General features: G+C 36.4%; 1 protein-coding gene across 8 annotated transcripts in view; it reads right to left on the bottom strand.

Moving 5' to 3' along the window:
• LOC129235783 (cubilin) overlaps nucleotides 1-12,702 on the bottom strand; it is a 157,390-nt gene that overhangs the window by 17,753 nt on the left and 126,935 nt on the right. For all 8 annotated transcript variants that reach the window (XR_008581601.1, XR_008581603.1, XR_008581602.1 and 5 more), the window contains 5 exons: nucleotides 9,060-9,186; nucleotides 2,573-2,674; nucleotides 2,076-2,504; nucleotides 1,604-2,007; nucleotides 1,359-1,528 (listed from right to left, as the gene is read on the bottom strand). Coding sequence is in view for 5 of the 8 variants with exons in the window: in XM_054869818.1 (XP_054725793.1) it covers nucleotides 1,359-1,528; nucleotides 1,604-2,007; nucleotides 2,076-2,504; nucleotides 2,573-2,674; nucleotides 9,060-9,186 (1,232 nt within the window). In the remaining 3 variants the exon portion in view is untranslated. The remainder of the gene's footprint in view (nucleotides 1-1,358; nucleotides 1,529-1,603; nucleotides 2,008-2,075; nucleotides 2,505-2,572; nucleotides 2,675-9,059; nucleotides 9,187-12,702) is intronic.

Here is a 12,702-nt window from a genome sequence, read left to right as displayed (position 1 = left end):
TGGCACAACCGCTATTAGAAAAAACGTTTTCTATCATGTCAATTTTCATGTCCGGAGATTCGAACTGTGTACTTCGGAATGGTAGTCACGTACCAACCCATTCGTCTACGGCGGCCACGTAGTGGTATATTATAGTCAAACATTTATTAAAGGCGATTAGTAAAGTTTTTTTAACGGTACAAAGCGAGTGCAGTTGGATCTTGGGCCAAGTTAACGCGCAGGTCCATTTCTCATTAATGTTGCCGCACTCATGCTTTAGTCCCGGTATCGCCTCCTACAATTTTTTCTATTCTTCAAGATGAAATTGAACGTCACGGGAATTCATCATGATGGTGTACAGGAGGTCAACAGTGCTGTAACCGCGATCCAGAACAAGTTACCTTCGATTCGGATTGCTGCTTCCATATTGGGGGATCAAAGAGACTGATTATTGGGAAGATTGAAAATAGAATTTTGTTTGCTGAATTTAAGAAAACAAAACTCGAATCTGAAAACCCTATACGAATTAAGTTTCCAAAATCGTATGGGCTTCACTGATGAACAACGGGGTGCACAGTGCTATTCTATTGACAACTAGTTTTTGTTTTCGCTCCCACGCGAGACGTTTCCTTGTTGTTGTTCGGGACGACAAGGATTTATACTCGGCCAAGGACTGTAACTGCAGCAATATTCCCCAAATATTTATGGGGCATGTTTATGACATTGTGTTTCCATCACTAATCTACCTTATAAGCAGGTAGATAGTGTTCATATCGAAATGAGATAAAGTGGGATTAGGGAATGGAAATCATTGGAACCTCTAGTGTGAGTACTTGGACTCCACTGACTTTCCTGATATAGGCCGGTGAAATGTACAATATTATTGGTGAATACCTTTGATCTCTGGATATAGCAGACACGAGTTAAACTTTAAAAAAATGGTGCTGAGTATTAGATATCAAGCAAATTTCCAATCACAAGACGATTTGTGGAATTGGCCACAGCTGAGATCAAGTGATTTTGAGCACTCTACGTATCGCCAATAATTTCGTATTCATTTCACTTCTATATTAGGGCATTCGCTTGGTAAATTTTTTATATTTCTCCGTGTTTGACATTTCGAAATCCTTCATTTCTCTCAATCTCGTGTTATTCTCTTCTTCAGTCTCATATCATCAGTAGGTCTTAGTTTAAAATTTCTTTTTTAATTTATTTTAAATATAAAGGCAAACGTTCTTATTGCTTTAAATATTATTGTTATTATATAATGGCCCATATTCTTGTCAGCCAATCTACCACAGGAAAATGCTAGAAAAATATTTCTTCTTTTAGAGGTCGTTCCTCTACTAAGGATTTTTTAAATTTGTAAACATATTTACCGGTGCACCAACGGTTTTGTCGCTGGTTGTGAAACTGATACGAACAGTTTGTCCAGTGGAAATGTAATACCACTGTTCGATTAGTGGCTTTTCACCACACAATTCCAATGGCGGTTGATCCGAATCGACGTTTACCCAAAGACGCAACACAGCAGCAGGACAGCCACGATCTATACGGAAAAATGCAAAAATTTTTTAATCGTACATTTACGTAGATTGGTGGTTAAAATTAAGCGTATACTTACTTGCTGGATCGCCTTCGATTGAGAATTGCTCAAAGTTTATTGATAGCTTATAACCCGGGCGCGCTGTCATTATCCAATTGCATGCTGTCGATGCCATACCACGACTGGGTGCCTTATAACCGGCTGGGTAATTAGGTGAGGTGATAATACCTGAATCTTGATTGGAAAAATTACCACCACACTCGGCCACATCGGAACGAGGTGTTTCGAAGAAGTAGCGTGCTTTGAAACCGCTAGCCACATTCTCTTGATCCGTATGCAATGTGATCCGCAGTCCCACTGCACCCCTTGGGCTCTCAACGGGGCCGGGAGCTGTCAGACCACAGTAGCGACCAAGAAAACGGTCGTTGTTATCACGATAAACAACATACATTTCCAGCCAGTCTTCAAAGCATGCGCTAGAACTGAAAACGATAAATCGAGAGGGCAAATTGAGTGTTTCTGTATGCTATTGCGTTCTGCGTTTTCCTACCCATAAGCTCCGGCCGTTGCATTTGAGTTACCATCCGCTTTAATTTTAAAATGATCGAAGACAATCGTGACTTGCTCATTGGGTTCGCCTAGAAACAGATACGAACAATTCGTGTCCGATGGATAGTTGGATGGATAGCGAGGACTGTTCAATTCGCCGCGTTTCTTTGAACTGCTCACATATGTGAAGCTACATGTGCCATCGGGTGCTGCTGTCCCAGGTATTTTGTATTCGGTTTCAAATATATATTTACCCTTGAAACCACGACCCTGCAGCTCACCCGAGCTGAAAACCATTGCCAAACGTGGCCCATCACTGAGAACTCGTTGTGTTTCATTGCCACATAGTTCGTAATCGAATTTGTCATAGGCATCGGCAGTTTCTTGTCCTTTCAAGTAGATCTTAAGATAACCATCTGTGCAATTGGATCTGTGTAAATGAAAAAGTTTGTATATGAGTTTTTTGCTTTAATTTCCTGCAGAGTATTGAGCACTTACTCGCTTCTATCCTTATGCTCTACCTTGGGTATATTGAAAGCTGAGAATTCTAGACGTACACGTTCCAGATGCTGAGCATCTTGCATGCCATAAATGAAGTACCTTAAGGGAGTAATAAGAACATTAGCGAAAGAAATTCGGGATACTTATGCGTAAAGTTTGAAAAAAAGTGAATCGGATTCGTATGAATTTAATTGAAATGGGGCATTTATAAGAATACCTCTATTATATTAATCGAATACCTTAATACGTAGGTTGATATTTATATTTCAGACTTTGGAAACTTCCAGTATTACCAGGCACGATTTGACGTTTCTATTGAGAAGGTTAACATATTTTATAATACCATAAACGCACTCAGAACGTTTTGATATGTGAGCCATATTAGTGACGCCTACAGTGGCTTGAAAAATTGATCTCGAAAAAAAAAATTAAGTTAAACCATGGACATTTTCGTGAGATTATTTTTCTCAATTTTGGACGATTAAAAAGACAATAATGCATTGATCAACTAAAAGCACCGTAAAAAACTGGTATTGTGCCAAAAAATATCGCTTCTGAACGCGAAATTATTAAGTAAGATCGTCGTGCCCCATACAGTGAAATTAAGGTATTCTTGGCTTCAATAAAATTTCGCACCATCTCCTTGTGGTAAAAAGGTGTTTTCATGTTATATCACACACAGTTTAAAAAACTATCTGGAAACGTTAATGAACAAAGTGTTTCGAAAATTGGTTTAAACGTGCATTGAACATCCTTGACATTATTTTGAAAAACAATAAAACCATTATCAGCCACCAATGCTCATTTTTATACTGTTAGGCAAGAAATATAAATAGCAATCCTTACGAGGATATGAAATAATATGGTAAAATATAATGTCCTGCTGGTAAGAGGCATTTAGTGCCAACATACTTGAATACGCGTATCCGATTGCAATAATAACTTCGGAGTTGTGAAGAAAATTTTGATCGTCTGCGTCGGAACTAGCATAAATATCACCAACAAGATCTGCCTTGAGATCAAGCAGAGGATTAATTTTGCCAGGCAACATCCAAAAATGCTCATTCTCGTGTGCTACATAAAGCGAAATTGTGGTAGAGCTGGAATTACTTCCTCATCGAAACAACAGCTTAAGATGGGAATTTTCCTTAACTCTCACATAAAATTGAGATTTTTAAAATCCAACGTGGTATCGGTTATACTTTACAGTTGCTGCACATGGAATCAAATCCATCAGTTCAAGCCTCCAGAATTTTTTAAATCACTGCCTGAGGAATATTTCCCGAATTTTCTGGCCTAACACGATATAAAATATTGATTTGCTAAAAAAGACGTAAGTGAAGTCTGTTGAAGTGCTCATAAAACGCCTAAAATGTAGGTGGATTGGTTATACTCTACGCTAAGATGAGAAATGTATTGCCTGAAAGGCACTGGAGGATTCCTCTTGCGGAACCTTGGTAAACCAAGGAAACCTGGAAAGGAACAGTCGAAAGAGAAGCTAGAAGTATCGTGAGGAGCAAATTAAGAATCGCAGAAGATGGAATGGAAGAAGAAGAAGAGACAATTGAAATGAAGAGCAATCTAGGTGAGAAAAGAGAAGGAAACATTAAGGGCAATACGAGTATCTGTCCAATACGAGTATCTAAGGCACTTAATGTGTGAGCAAATGAAACCGAGATAATGTAATAACGAGCTGTATCAGCTTTATAATGGCATAGGTTTGGTAAAAAGCATTAAAAATGGATCTCATAGGCTTAACCGTGACACACGCATGGAAGAAGATGTTGCAGTCAAAATTTCCTTCGATTCGAGACAAAATACAAGTCTCAACTTCCCAAAGATGGAACTTTTGATTTCGGTCCGAACAGACAAACATTTATGCCAAACAACACAATAAAGAGTTTTCTAAAACATTAGGGTCATGTTATGGGATTTTTTGAAGTCGAAGGTCTACGCCAGAAAACTGCAATCCACTGATGTCGGCTTCAGAGCCAACATAAGCCAGGTCATTGCTAATGCTGCCGAGCTTGTCGCATATAGAGTGGTGTTGTATAATATAATACAAGCCAAAGTACTTTTAAACTTGTTTGCGTAATTTTGTTATATAATAAAGTATAATAATAATAATACGAGTATAAGGGTGATTTTATTCCTTGAAGGGTGGCTACTGAAATCGCGATAGGTAGTCGGCATGCACTTAAGGCACAATTGTGCTCGGCAGGTACGGGTGTACGAGGGTCGTTTGAAAAGTCTGTGCAAAGTCAGACAGATGACACTATTGGCGCACATCCAGGTTATATTTAGTTAGTAGCATCACTTGGAACAACACACATCAAGTTTCAGTCAGATCTTTCTTTGTGCTTGGCATTCGTTTGAGTCGAATGTTTTTTCTTTTCGATCACGACAACGCACCAGCTCGAGCCTCAGCAGTTGGGGTTGCAAAATGAATGGAAATAGGGTTCCTACTCGTGTCACATCCCACCATTTTCGCCATACTTGGCTCCCTCGGATACCTCGGGCCTGCATTTTTTTCCCTATTTGAAGAAATGTTTGGCAGGAAAAATATTTTATTCAAACGAGGAGGTGAGTGCAAAAAGAATGGCTATTTTCCGGAATTGGAAAAATCCTATTATTCGGTAGGGATAAAAAAACTAGAACAGCAATGGAAGAAGGGTATAGCATGAAACGAGACTATGTTGAAAAATAAATAGGTTTACCCTAAACAATTAAGTAGTTTTTATTTTTGCACGGACTTTAGATTCAGCAGAAAGTGTATTAATTTTACATAAAAATATGCGATTAGTGCAATTTTGATTCATTTTTCATAACTAGTAATTTTAAATGTGAAATGAAACCAAACAATGTCTTCTTTTCCCGAAAAAGATGCTATGAATTAGCATAGAACATATAAGAATAGAACAAGAAAAAAACCAAACATCCACAATATACAAAAGTGAAGTCCAAAATAAACAATACTGAGCTAAAATAGAAACGACAGGTGCTTTGTTCTGATAACTTCGAGTTTATTTATTCACAATAGTCCTCTCTGGTCTCGATACACTGTTTACCTCGGCCTAAAACTTTTCGAAAGAATGTTTCAGGTTATTGACCTTTATGACGTTCAGGATGTCGGTGCCAGCCTTTTGGATGGCCTCTACGGACACAAAACGTTTGCCTTTCATAGTCAAATGCCATTTTCCGAATAGGTAGAAGTCACAGGGAGCTTTATCAGGCGAATACGGTGAGTGATTGATGGTTAAATCAGTCACAACAGTGGATCGATGAGATAGTGCATTATCATGCAATAAGCACCAGCTTCTTCCTTCGCGGCATTCAGGGCGAATTCGACGAATGCGATGGAACAAACGCTTCAAAACGCCAAGATAGAAAATTGCATTGACGGTTTGGCTCGTTGGCACGAACTCCTTGTGGACAATTCCTCTGGAATCGTAAAAAGCAAATCAGCATCGACTTGATTTTTGACTTCTCCAAATGCGATTTTTTAAATGGTAGCTCGTCTGGGGCTTTCCACTCGGCTCTTTGACATTTAGTTTCGGGTTCATGTTGGGAACACCACGTTTCATCACGAGTTACAATGTTGTAAAGGAAGTTCTCGTCTTTTCTCGCCTCTTTAATGAGGTCTTTCGAATGTTGAATTCTGAGAAATTTTTGGTCCTCAGTTAACTTGTGTGGAATGAAACGTGCACAGATTTTTCGTAAGTCCAAATGAATAGTTAAAATGCGGTAAACTATGATTTCGGTTCATTTTTCATCTCACAAACAAAAATTAGCTGAGCCATTGTTCATCCTCACTTTGTGTAGAGCGTAGAAAATGCCAAGCATTTGTCTGGTTAGAGCATAACAGTTTGAGAAAATAAAACGAAAATTTTACAACCCTGGGACGAAAGTTTTACAACACCATAGGACAGGCGTAATTTACAGGAGAGGGAAAAATTTAGTATTATGGAAACCAGATCAACGGAAGATCAGTTAGTAGAAATTCATCGGAAACTTTGTTATCAAAATTATCAAAAGAATCGCTAAAAAGCCACTTTTGTTTACAAAAAAGCTCCGCTGCAGTAAGCAAAACAATATCAATAATGTTGGACTCAACTTGATTGAGAAACAGCAGTTTTCGCGGAAAAGTTAAAGTCTGGCGTTTTCGGTAGCGATATCATAAATGTTGTATTTTTTTAGTTTTATTCACAATATATATGTACTTATATATATATATATATATATATATTTATTTATTTATTTATTCCCGTAATTCCTAGGTGGAACATAGGGCCTCATTGCAATATTATAAAATAAGCACATATTGAAAAGTTTTGATTATTTATTTAGTTTAAAATTTTTTTTGTAAATATATGATACAAATTTAAAAAAAATCAACAAAGTTTCATATACATTTGAAATATTCTGGGTATGCAGTTTTATAGTCCTTTCAATTTGGACTTTTGAGAGTTTTCCTCTGACGGTGGTGTTTATTTTCCCCATATAAGGAATGAACGAATTTGTTTTTCTTATGTGAAGAAAATGCAGAACATTTCAGGAAAAAAAATATCAAAAATCGACGCGAGTTTTGAGCCAATTCAAACTTGCTCTTTATTGTACCACAATTTTTATTTTTATTTTTGTCGGGACAACTAGCAAATACAGCACTCAGACACAATTAAGTCCTTGTACTGCACTCGGATTCCCATTTAAATTGTTTTACATCTATCTGACCTCCGAAGAAATTTGAGTAGATCTTGTGGTGCCAAGGAGCCAAGGTGGTCGCTTCTTAACACATCAGTGCCAAAGACCTCAAGCTTGATTCGAGCGACGGCGGGGTAGACGCACAGGAAGTGGTCCAAGGTGGGCAGAGTACACTGTCTGAGATACCTACCTTTTCCATGTGCTTCGCCCACAGAAAATGGCCCGTCATCAGTCCAACCAGCCGTCTGCAGTCCCTTCTGCTTAATGACAGGAGTATTTGCGACAGTCGATCGGGCATGACAGGTAACATGAGTTTAGTTCATCTGCAGCCTCTCTCAGCCTGCCAAGCTCGCTTATGGGTTGTAGAAACCCGTTTGCTAACCGTGGCTTTGACGGCTGCAGAAGCGAGTGACATCCTAGCTAAGGAGTCAGAAGTTTCGTTACCCACGATACCCACGTATTCCGGGACCCATGTTAGGCTATTATGTCTACCGACATAGTTCAGCCTGGATTTACATTTATATGTGGATACATTTTAATTGGATTTAACACTGCGTACCAATTTTTGTAAATTCTGATTGAAATGCCTGGAAGTTTTATGAACATTTGTCGAATTTTTGTAAATCTTGTAGAAAGTGTTAAACGTGAATTAATATAGACTTTGTTATAGAATGAACTATTTTTTATAGAAAAAAATTTAATTAAAAAATAAACGCGTAAGTAGACAAATCGTAATATGTCGGGCTTTTATAGTATTGCAACGGGGTATATAATAGCTGATACTAAATTAAGTAAATAGTAAATAAATGGAGAAATAAGACTATACTGTTATATATATTAATATTAAAAAAATTATTTTCAAACAATGAATCGAAGTGTAGTAGTGTAGTATATTAAAAATAAAAAAATATCGTACTAAAACCTTTCTTTAATATTGGGTTGGAGGGAAAATTCTGTCGTATTTTAAAGAAAATATTTGAATTCATTTATAAAAATATGTGCTTAATATTAATCAATTATATGTATATGCTCCGTTATTTATTACAACTTGTTGTTATCTTACAGGTAACCTGTAAACTCCTGTTTTGTAGAAGTTCTCATCCTTGGAGTTAAAATAGTCAGCAACTGCCTTAGAAAAACTTCCAAAAGGCTTGAATTTTTTTCCCGTTAGATAATTGTGCAGAGATCTGAACAGGTGCATCAGTTGGTGCAATGTCAGGTGAATACGACTGGGTGGCTAAGGACTTCTCATCCTAACGCATTCAGTTTTTATTGTGTCACCATTGCAGTATGCAGTCGAGCATTATCATGGTGGAATCTTATTACTTTTCTGGACGCTAATGGTGGCCTTTTTTCTTTGATAGCTGCATTCAGTTCATCCAGCTGATTGCAGTACAGAACCGCGTTAATTGTTTTTCCGTATTTGAGCAACTTGTATTACACTGGACCTTTCCTGTGCCACCATAAACGTAGAAGTACTTTTCGTTCATGGATACTGGTTTTGGAACTGTTGCTGATCATGTTCGTGGTTTTTTCTCCTAAAATTCGCCAATGACTTACTAGCCAGATGTTTTTTTATTTGCAAGAAAAATTACGTTCCTATTTAAAATACGACATAACTTTCCCTCCAATCCAATATTTCCTAAATAACTTTTCAGAAAATTCATTTGAATGCGTTAGTCAGTAGACATTACATGAAAATAAAACATTGCTGATAATAGTATTCTTCTTAGATCTAATTTATTTATGTAGATATATAAATTTCATAAAAAACAGTACTTACCTACAAACAGTTTTCGGTATATATGGATAGGGATAATTAGGTGAGAGCACATAACCCGTTGACTCCTTTCTCGATAATATCTTTTGATCACATTCCGAGCCACGTATGTGAATGCCATCATTTTCACCTAATATTTACATGGTTATAAGTTTTATTTTCAAATTTATGATTTTGTAATGTACGCCGATTAGATTTTATTTTGAAGCGAAGCATTGTTGTTGTATTTCAGTATGGGTTATTTGTGGAAAGAATTGTTCGGGAGATTTTGAAAATAAAATGGAAGAGAGGTTATTATTAGGTTGATCGATAGGTATCTAATAATCGGGCATAAGAATTTTTTAGAATTTAATTTATAGTCTTTTTCTACAAGTAAATTTCAATTTTCTAATTATAAGGTTGGTGTTAGTATAGAGTATTTAGTGAACTGTAAAATGCAACAAAAATCTGCGCTCTGTACAACATGATCTACAATCACATACAGTTAGCTAAAAATGTTCTCGTCATTACGCAAATTGGGCGTATTGACCTACTCATACATATGCATATGTACAAGTATGTACTCGTATGTACATGGAGCTACTCAAGAGAAGCTGCTGAAATTCTTGGATTATTAAGTAGACTCTTTTGAGCAACTCCACGTGCATTCCTTGTTGTTCGCTTATAGTCTGTAAAGAGTACCTTCTCTTCATAACATATTTCAGTTCAATTCCCTTTATAATAAAATGTTTCAATCCACTTATCTATGATGGACAAATCTTCTAACTATTTTTTGTGCTAAGTAGTATATAGGAATTTAAAATAGCATGTAGATTCTGAGTTATGTCGATCCACTATTTTTTGAAACTTGCGGTTTATTCTGTTCTCTATACGTTATTCTTATTCAATTAGATCTATGGTTATTGGCTTCATCTCATTCTCGATGGACATACTCTTAATGAGGTATTTGCAATGAAATTATGAAAATTCTATCACTGCCCTAAGATTAAAGCGAACCACCGACAAGAAATTCCTGGTGTATCTGGTAAATCGTCTACAAGGCTTTGGGATCATTTTGAGCATCTCGGATGTATTTTAAAGTGAAATATGTTGTATAAGATATTTGTTTGTCTTTCTTTACATAATTTTCATAAATAAGTATTCACTTAAGCATGAAAATAAAATTCGTTCAATTTTTGATTATCTCTCTCTCTCTATCACATCTCTATGAAATGTCACTTCAAAAGTCTTTCTTCAGTTCATAGAGGAGCGTAATCAGTCAAGGAACATAGCCATAAAAATCATACATGGTAGACAATTTCTTACAAGAAAGAAAAAATTTAAAATTAGGGGCAAGCAAATCCTCGCTTGGCTCATTGGCTCAATAACTCTCAATGGCTTACAAGTTGAACAGATGAGAGCTGCAAAGGTGTATTGAAATCAGCACTCTACTTATTCAAAAAATAGAACATTGCTTACGACAGCAGAAGAGTCAATAATGATAATAGTAGCCTAAGAGTATGACAGAGGGGTATGACAAAATTCTACATACATATGTACATCCATGATTCAATTATTTAAGGTTTGCTCACTAGTGACATTCGATTTTTGACACTCCCTTACAAAAGGTTGTATTTAAGAAGGTGAATAAAGTGGAACAAATTAAATCCTTTTTGGTAAAAATCTTAGCAAAAAAGTATTTTCTTACTTAAATGGAAACAAACTGCAAACGGGTTAAAAAATGAATTTTAATTAATATTTGAAGTTATTAGCGGAAATTGCCGAGTCTAATATTAAAACAAGAAATTATTTCAATAAAATAAATAAATAAAAATAAATAAATAAATAAATAAATAAATAAATCCAAGATTTTATTTTGTGAAATAAAAACTAAATTTAAAACCGATCGCGAAATTACGAAGCTTCGCCAATATGAAACTATTTTGTTAAAAATAAATAAATAATTGGCACGTACAATTCTGTTAGTTGTTTGGCCGAGATCCTCCCCCTTTCACAAATGGAAGGACCTACAGTTTTAAGCCGATTCACGCAGATGGTTTTTTATGAGGAGCTTTTTCATGCTGGTACTGTGCTTTGCTAAGCCTCCTCTGGACACTTCATCCATCCATGGGAAGGTGGGCTCATTGGAAACAAGTTCCGTCAATCTCAACTTTTTTATAATGAGGTATGCAATGTTATCGGTCGCGTCGGGACTATTCAATTATTCTCTACTGTCGTAACTCTTTGGGAAATGCTAGCTCTTTGCAAAATATGAATTCCGTCTAAATCACCACATCAAAAAAGTAAAGCCTTATACATTCTCCACTCATCGATCTCCGATTGCATCAATTACTCTATCATGTCCTGACTTCAGCGGTGTGTATTTCATGTCATACTACCATAGTCCTGAACATACCGATGAAAACTCTTTAGCGAGTTGTTGCTCATAAGTAGACCATTTTGAAAATGAAATGTTTTTCTACAAATTTTACTTTTCCTCCACTTTTACTCAAATTTTCTAGAGCTAGCAACCCAGTGCCTTGGTAAGGGAGCCGATTTGTCAAGAGAGAACGAGAAAGCTGCTTACTGAGCAAACCTTTTATCATTGAATCATGGATGTACATCCATCTGATTTGGTTCATTTAAGTAAAGCAAGCATTGAAAAAGTAGCTATAAAGTATCGTTATTCGAAAATTTCACTTGATCAATTGTCGTTGCTATTACATACATGTCGTTGTTCAAAAGTAATAAGTCCGTGCATGCATAAAGTCCGTGAGAAGAAATATCTCTCGATGTAAGAAAATCGGTGGTTAAACACAGAAAAGAAAATAAATCTAACGGCGAAACTGGAAAAAAGCTAAATTAAGTCAAGCAACGTTACAAATTATTGTTAAAAACTACGAAGAGACTAATTCGTATGAAAAAAAAGCGAACCGGCCGACCAAAGAAGCTAAAGAGAAGTCGACAAAAATCCCAGAATGAGTGCTGCGAAATTGGCCTAACATTTCGCCGATAAGCCCGGAAAAAGTGTTCAACCCAGAACTGCTAAAAGACCTCTTAATAATGTGGATATCTCAGCAGGACACTACGTAAAAAGACTCTGACTTCAGAAAAAAACCGTTGCCTTCGGCTTGAGTATGAACGGACACATATTGACAAGGATTGAATGAATGGATTTCTGGTCTATAGTTTTATTTACTGACAAATTTAAGTTAATATATTTGGAAGGGTTGACCCGGCTAAAATATGAAGGGGAAGAAATCCTGAAAGATGAAGAAGAAGATGAAGAAATGTGGAAAGATGACTTTTATTCAAGGTACTACGGACCGATATAAATATTAAAACATATTGGAACAACATTTGAAGCCCACAGTAGAATGATTGGTCCTTGGACAAGGTTGAGTTTTCCAACTAGACAATTATCTTAAGCAGTGCAATGTGCAATTGTTAAAGAATGACCTTAAGAATGTCCGAATTTAAATCCGATGGAGCTTTTAAAGAGATAAATTCGACGAAGTATAGTAATTGACACAAAATCGCGAAATGGAGAGTTGGTGGAGGCATGAACCGAATAATACGGAAAGAGCTAACCCAACTAGCTGGATCAACGCCACGACGCCTTTGATAATGGTGGTGGACGTGCCAAATACTAAAAGTATTCAAAAGA

The sequence above is a fragment of the Anastrepha obliqua genome, chromosome 1, assembly GCF_027943255.1.
Source record: "Anastrepha obliqua isolate idAnaObli1 chromosome 1, idAnaObli1_1.0, whole genome shotgun sequence".
Classification (NCBI taxonomy): domain Eukaryota; kingdom Metazoa; phylum Arthropoda; class Insecta; order Diptera; family Tephritidae; genus Anastrepha; species Anastrepha obliqua.
Note: the sequence above shows the minus strand (reverse complement) of the source record. Positions and strands in the feature narration are given on the sequence as shown.